Source organism: Tenrec ecaudatus, chromosome 2 (assembly GCF_050624435.1).
Source record: "Tenrec ecaudatus isolate mTenEca1 chromosome 2, mTenEca1.hap1, whole genome shotgun sequence".
Taxonomy (NCBI): Eukaryota; Metazoa; Chordata; class Mammalia; order Afrosoricida; family Tenrecidae; genus Tenrec; species Tenrec ecaudatus.
The window spans coordinates 34375832-34381831 of NC_134531.1; the positions used below are offsets into that span (position 1 = coordinate 34375832).

The window sequence follows — 6000 nt, forward strand, 5'->3', positions numbered from 1 at the left end:
AGGAAGGGGTCCCCCGGGCCAATCATGTTCCCCTACCCTTCACACTACAAACTCGCTTCCATGTTCTAGGAGACAGGCCTCTTATGCTGAATCTGTCAAACAAAAGCCTTCGGAATTAGGCATGGTAGGCTTTGTCACATAGTAGCAAGAACCAGTGGGCACATGAAACAATGGGAAGAAAGACCCTGCCAAGTCATGACGACTAACGTGACCTGAGCGGGGTTAATCTGCTGCTGAGGAGCTGTGATTACACTCTTGGCCTGAGAAAAGAAAATGGCCAATATATCCGACTGCCTTAGAAGCTCAGCATCCTTCTCAGGGAACATTGCAGTCACCAGGGCTCTCTTCAATTCATGTATTTTCCTCGTCTGGGAAGGAGTTTTGCCTGGTACCTCAGGCCCTGGCTCTGTGGAAAGTGCAGTTCCTCCTGGTGTCTGCCTGGAGCATGGCAGAATGTCGACCATTTCAGGCCCTGTTCGCTATATTCCACGAGCATCTTGACACCACAAAACCCCTCTCCCCACTCCCAGAACCTCCCAGTTAGGTGGCACTGCTTTGACGCAGAGCCCCCTGCTGGAGGCCAGCTGACATTCAGCTGACCCATCATCTCCCAGGTCCTGTGAACCCCTGACAGTTTCGCAGTAGAGAGCCAGCGAGCTAGTTGGTTCATTCTTTGCCAGAGCGATTCTTTCAGATGTTTCCCAGTCATCTGCTTCAACCTTTCACTCCCCTTGTCCGTGACACCCTGTCGCGGCAGCCCCACCGAGGACCCTGATGAAGGACAGAGGCTCCCACTGTCCCGAGTCCCTCACACGCCTGTGCAGCGAACAAGGATTATTGAGCCTATGACTGGCATAAACCTCGATGCTGACCTTCGGTAATGAAAGAGGTCCCCTTTCCAGGAAGAAAGAAAGTCCCCAGACTCTGTAGTAAACACGATACTTGTCCTGTCATCGTTTCCCCCTCCAGCTATCCATGTACAAGTAAATATATCGCATTTTAAAGCAAGCTCTAACCACAGTGGTGTTGTTCAAAAGATCTTTCGAGATAAGTAGAGTAAAAGCTAGAGTGTGGTTTTTCAGGTTAAAATGGTGTTTGCTGTCACAAACAGTGGGAAGTAAATGCTGCTGCCTAACAGGCCGTGTGTCTAGAATTCGTGTTTAGAAGTGGCCACATTTTGAAATGCCTGGTGGTGAAAACTGAACATGCATAGCCACCGTGGCTCTGCGTTAGTTTTGCACCTATTGTGAGGCACCTTGGCTTGGTGATTGGGAGAGTGTGGGTGCTGGGGTCGCCCTGGCCAAGCCCATGCCTCGGAGCCCTGTGACCTTGCAGCAGTGGCTTCAAGGTGCCTCACTTTCCTCGCCTATAAAAGAGGGAAACATCATTCCTACCACATGAGGCTCTGGGTTAAGAAAAGGGTTAATTCATCTGAAGTAGTCACAAGGCTTGGTGCCTGACATAAAAAGCACTCAGTAAGTGTGAGCTGGTTGACATCACTAGGCTGCAGGTAGTGTCGTGTGCAGGGCTCATTCCTGGGCTATGTCGAGTTGGATGTGGATGAATTGAGAAGCCAGAATTTCATGTCCTGTAGGCACAGTTTTGTCTCTTTGGGAGGACAAAATGCTTTCCCGGGTCCATGCCGAGCTGACAAAGCTTAGACCTCCTAGTATCCAAACCCACGTTCAAATTCAGTTCCCAGGAAACTCACTGTGTTGGGTTTTATACTTACTCGGTTTAAGCTGTTCATTTAATTCTAATGAAGAAAATTGTTTCATTAAAGGTAATGTGGTCAGTAGGTTTACTGGTGAGTTAAATCAATTATGAAAAATAAAGCCAGAAACGTCAGGGACCATTTTCTATAGCAATCGAATGAAGGAGGTTTCTGATGCTAAACACATGAATGTGTATTTCTTTTAGCAAACCTGTAAGGCGAGCATAACTCTTGACAATTCAGAGCGACGCTGTGCGTTATTGTTAGGTGCCATCAAGTCCGTTTTCCCCAAAGCAAGCCTGTGTACAACCCTGAAGTGCGGCCCGGCCCTGCACCACCTTCGCCATTGCTCTGTGGAGCCGTCGCTGCAGCCACTGAGCCAGTCCACTCTGTCAAGGGCCGTGTCCCTCCACTTTACCAAACATGATGTCCTTCTCCAAGGACCGATCTTTCCTGCCAACTTGTCCGAAGAACGTGAGATGACGTCTCGCTATCCTTGCCTCTAAGGAGCATTCTGGCTGTACTTCACCCAGTCCATCGTCCTTTCAATATTCCTTGCCAACACCATAATTAAAATTCATCCATCTTTCTTGCGGTCTGATGGTGTTAGCTGCCGCCAATTGCTCTCCTGTGCCAATCCATCACGTCAAGGGTCTTCCTCTTTGTTGTTGCCCCGCGGTCTGATAAGAGATAGCAATAAACCTTTTAGTGTTAAAATCAAAATGTCACAAGAAACTGTCTTCTAAACAAAGGAGTCAGGACCCAGTGACATGCGGAAAATACCTAATAAGTGTAGGGATTTGATCTCACATTTTCTTCAGTCTCTGATTTTAAGATTATTATTACGCAGCCTTTAATATTATTCTCCAACCTTTTTGCAACAAAATTTAATAGTATCAAATATTTTTTTGCTCTCTCAAGGTTTCCCTTGAACTGCTTCTAAAAATCATAGTCCCTGATTTCAGCTATAAATTTAGCCAAGGCTGGTTTAAACACATGTGATGTTCCTAATTTTTCCTACACCATGGGGTGTCAGTTAGTCATAGGTCACTGGTTCCTAATCAAGTTAGCTTCCACTGCCCACCATTAGTCATTGTTAGGTAAGTGTATGGATATACAGCAGGGAAGATGTGGTGTTAAAGGGTGCTGAGGGAAGGGCACGAGAAAGGTCAAGGGTGAACCACTTTCCTTTTCTACATGGCTCACTCCAAGTTGACCTTTGTCTGCAGAATGCCCTGTTTGCACAGTGCAAGGTCCCTTGGGAAATGACTCACTATGATTCCTGGCAGTGACCGACAAAGGCAGGGTGGAATGTCACATGGCCGGTGTCTGCTCAGTGACTAGCTTACATCTGCCTGAGTCAAAGGACCACAGTCAAACTGAAACCTTTGGGACTCAGATCTGCGGAAAGAAAATGTCTATTCCTAAATGACTTCCCTAAAGTTATTAAATTTGAAAAACTGAAATCGGCATAAGAATAATTCTCCATTTTGCACCTGCGTTTGTACCTAGCCCGTATATGCTGTAATCATTTTTTAATGTGTTGGGGGTGCTATAATTGGGTCACAGAGGCAGATAGAAAACAGAATGTTCTATCCCTGATATTAAGAAACATGGTAAAAAGACAATCCCATAAACAGTAACCTACTCTTCTAAGATGGAACAATCTGTGGATTTTATTAAGAAGCCCCCGTAGCACTGAGCCCTGGTGGTGCAGTGTTATAAACTGGGTTGCTAACTATTAGGTCAGCAGTTCATAACCACCAGCTACTCCTCGGGAGAAAAGGGAGGCTTTCTACTGCCATAGTAGTAAACCCACAGGGCCAGGTCCACCTTGTCCTATGTGGTCATTATGACACAAGATGAACTGGATGGAAGTGAGTTTGAAGTGTTTTTGTTTTGTTTGTTTTTTAGAGACATTGTGAAATCCATGTTGGGATACTAACCAAAAGTTCAGAAGTTCAAATCCACCACTTCTACTCCTTGAGAGAAATTTGAGGCTATCTTTATTGGCCACACTTACTGTCATTGAGTCGCTACTGATTCCTAGTGATCCTATAGGACAGGGTAGAATTGTCCCTGTTACTTTCCAAAACTATAACCCTGTAAGGGAATAGAAAACCCCATAAAGGAGCCGCTAGTGGTTCCACACTGCTAACCTTGCAGTTAGCAGTCTAACATGTAGGGTTCTATAAATTGGGATCCACCCAATGGCAGTGAGTTTTTTATGGACATTATTAATTCCACTACTAAACTTAATTCTATTATTAGAATTTCCCTTTAATAGGTGAATGTTTTATTGAATGATAGGAAAGGAACTAATCTTTTGACTTGTTCATTATGCTCTGTGTAATTGCTTTCACACACATTCTTTAATCTATTATGACAATAACTCTACCAATAAATGGAACTGGAGCTCTGAGATCTTTGCTACCTTTCCAAGGGGACATCTTAAAGCTGCAGGGTAGGATTCATGTTAAATGGAGAACCAGTTCTTTCAAGGGGAAAAATGTTATATTTTTAATATCAACTTATTGTTCAATCACTGTGAAACACTATGTGACAATTAATTACTGGTTGCAACTCCTCTTTGATTTTTTTCACTCAGGACATTAAAACAACTCTCCAACGGAGTGAGCATGTCCAAGGAAGTGACGGAGAGAGATCCCCCTCCAGATTTATAGAGGAAAAGAAATGAAGCCCAAAGAAGAGACTTTCATCCCACTTTGCCTTCAAACTACGGACTAATAAATACCGCCCCCCCCCCCACCCAGCCTTCTCTTTATAGCCAAGCATGATGTCTGGGTCACTGACTTGTTTTCATAAGGCCCTTGTGTCAAGTTGGTAATGAATCTTATGATCATCGACCATAACCATGGGTTTTGTAGTACGTGACTGTTGACACTGTAATCAGTGTGCAAATGACCTTTCCCAGGTTAGGGTGGTGGGACAGTGAAAAGAGCACTCTCCTTAACACAGAAACTATTCTATAATGAGCCTTATAGAACAAGAACTAACATCAAAAAAAGTAAGAGGGACTGGATTTTGAAGTCATTCTGAAAATAGAAAGTACCCAAAAAAAATGTGCAAAGATCAACAAATAGCTAAGTCGAAAATATTCCCTCTGAAAAGTATCTAAATTAAAGACATAAGCAGAAAATCCTCCAAGACTTCCCCTCGAGGCAATACTATTATATAAAATTTAATGTGATATCTGGGATAATGTTGTGATAAAATTCCAAAGCTCATCCCAGCAGTGGAGGAGAAGAAGACAGTACTAAAATGATACATTACTCACATGCCTATCATCCATTTATACTGCTTTCTTAATAGAATACAATGTTTCCTTTATAGATCAATGCACTTGTATAATTTCATCTCTGGACTCAATGGTACCTATAAAAAAAACGTGTTAACACACAAAACAAACCAGAAAGTGGTCTCAACGAGTTGGCTTCTATTGACCATCCCGAATCAGCTCTACTCCTACCCAGGATTCCTTGCTGGATCCTCCTCCATTCTTCAGCTGAATGTCATAGAACCCCTAGTCCCAACTTTTCCCTATCAAATGTCAATCCTGGATGATCTAATCCATTTCCATGGCTCTATGAATATTATAGGTATCGGGTCGCTATGAATTTACATCAGCTCAATGGCAGGGGTGTGGGGGAGAGAGAGGGTGTGGGGGTTATAAGTATTATAGATGCTAACCATGTGGGCATTTCTAGTCCTCCTCTTCCCCTGCCTCCAAATTTGTCTTACTGACCACTTCTATTTCCACATGGATGGCTAATATATGTTTTAATAAAATACAGTTGTGGAGTCAACTCCAACTTATGACGGCCTCATGTATGTCAAAGTAGAACTGTGCTCCACAGGATATATTTTTTTGGTGGGTGGGAGGGTCTTGAAATATTTTTTTAACCTCTGCATGCCTTTTAAAAAAACTGTTTCACTAGGAGCTCTTACAGATAGCATATCATTCCACCAATCAGTCACATTGAGCTGTACGTTTTCTGGAAGTGATTCTTTGGAGAAACCACTTCTACAGTTGGAATGTCGTTTCCTGTAAGGTACTTCTGGGTGAACTTGATCCTCCAAGTGTTCAATTAAAGTTGAGTTTCTTAACCATTTGCACGACCCAGGGACTCCTTAAATACAGCTGGTCCAAAGTTAAATTCCTGGTTGCTTATTCTTTAAGCCTGCTCCTCCCACAGCCTTCCTTCAGCATTTCAGGCAACTCCGCCTTTCCAATTGTCCCAGCCAAATCCCTCTAAGTGATCTTT

General features: G+C 43.5%; 1 protein-coding gene across 1 annotated transcript in view; it reads left to right on the forward strand.

Moving 5' to 3' along the window:
- Positions 1 to 5336, forward strand: part of SPEF2 (sperm flagellar 2) — a 202695-nt gene extending 197359 nt beyond the window's left edge. Inside the window, exon 36 of the mRNA XM_075540928.1 lies at positions 4323 to 5336. Within this exon, the coding sequence (XP_075397043.1) occupies positions 4323 to 4412 (90 nt within the window). The 3' untranslated portion in view covers positions 4413 to 5336. The remainder of the gene's footprint in view (positions 1 to 4322) is intronic.
- The last annotated feature ends 664 nt before the right edge of the window (positions 5337 to 6000 follow it).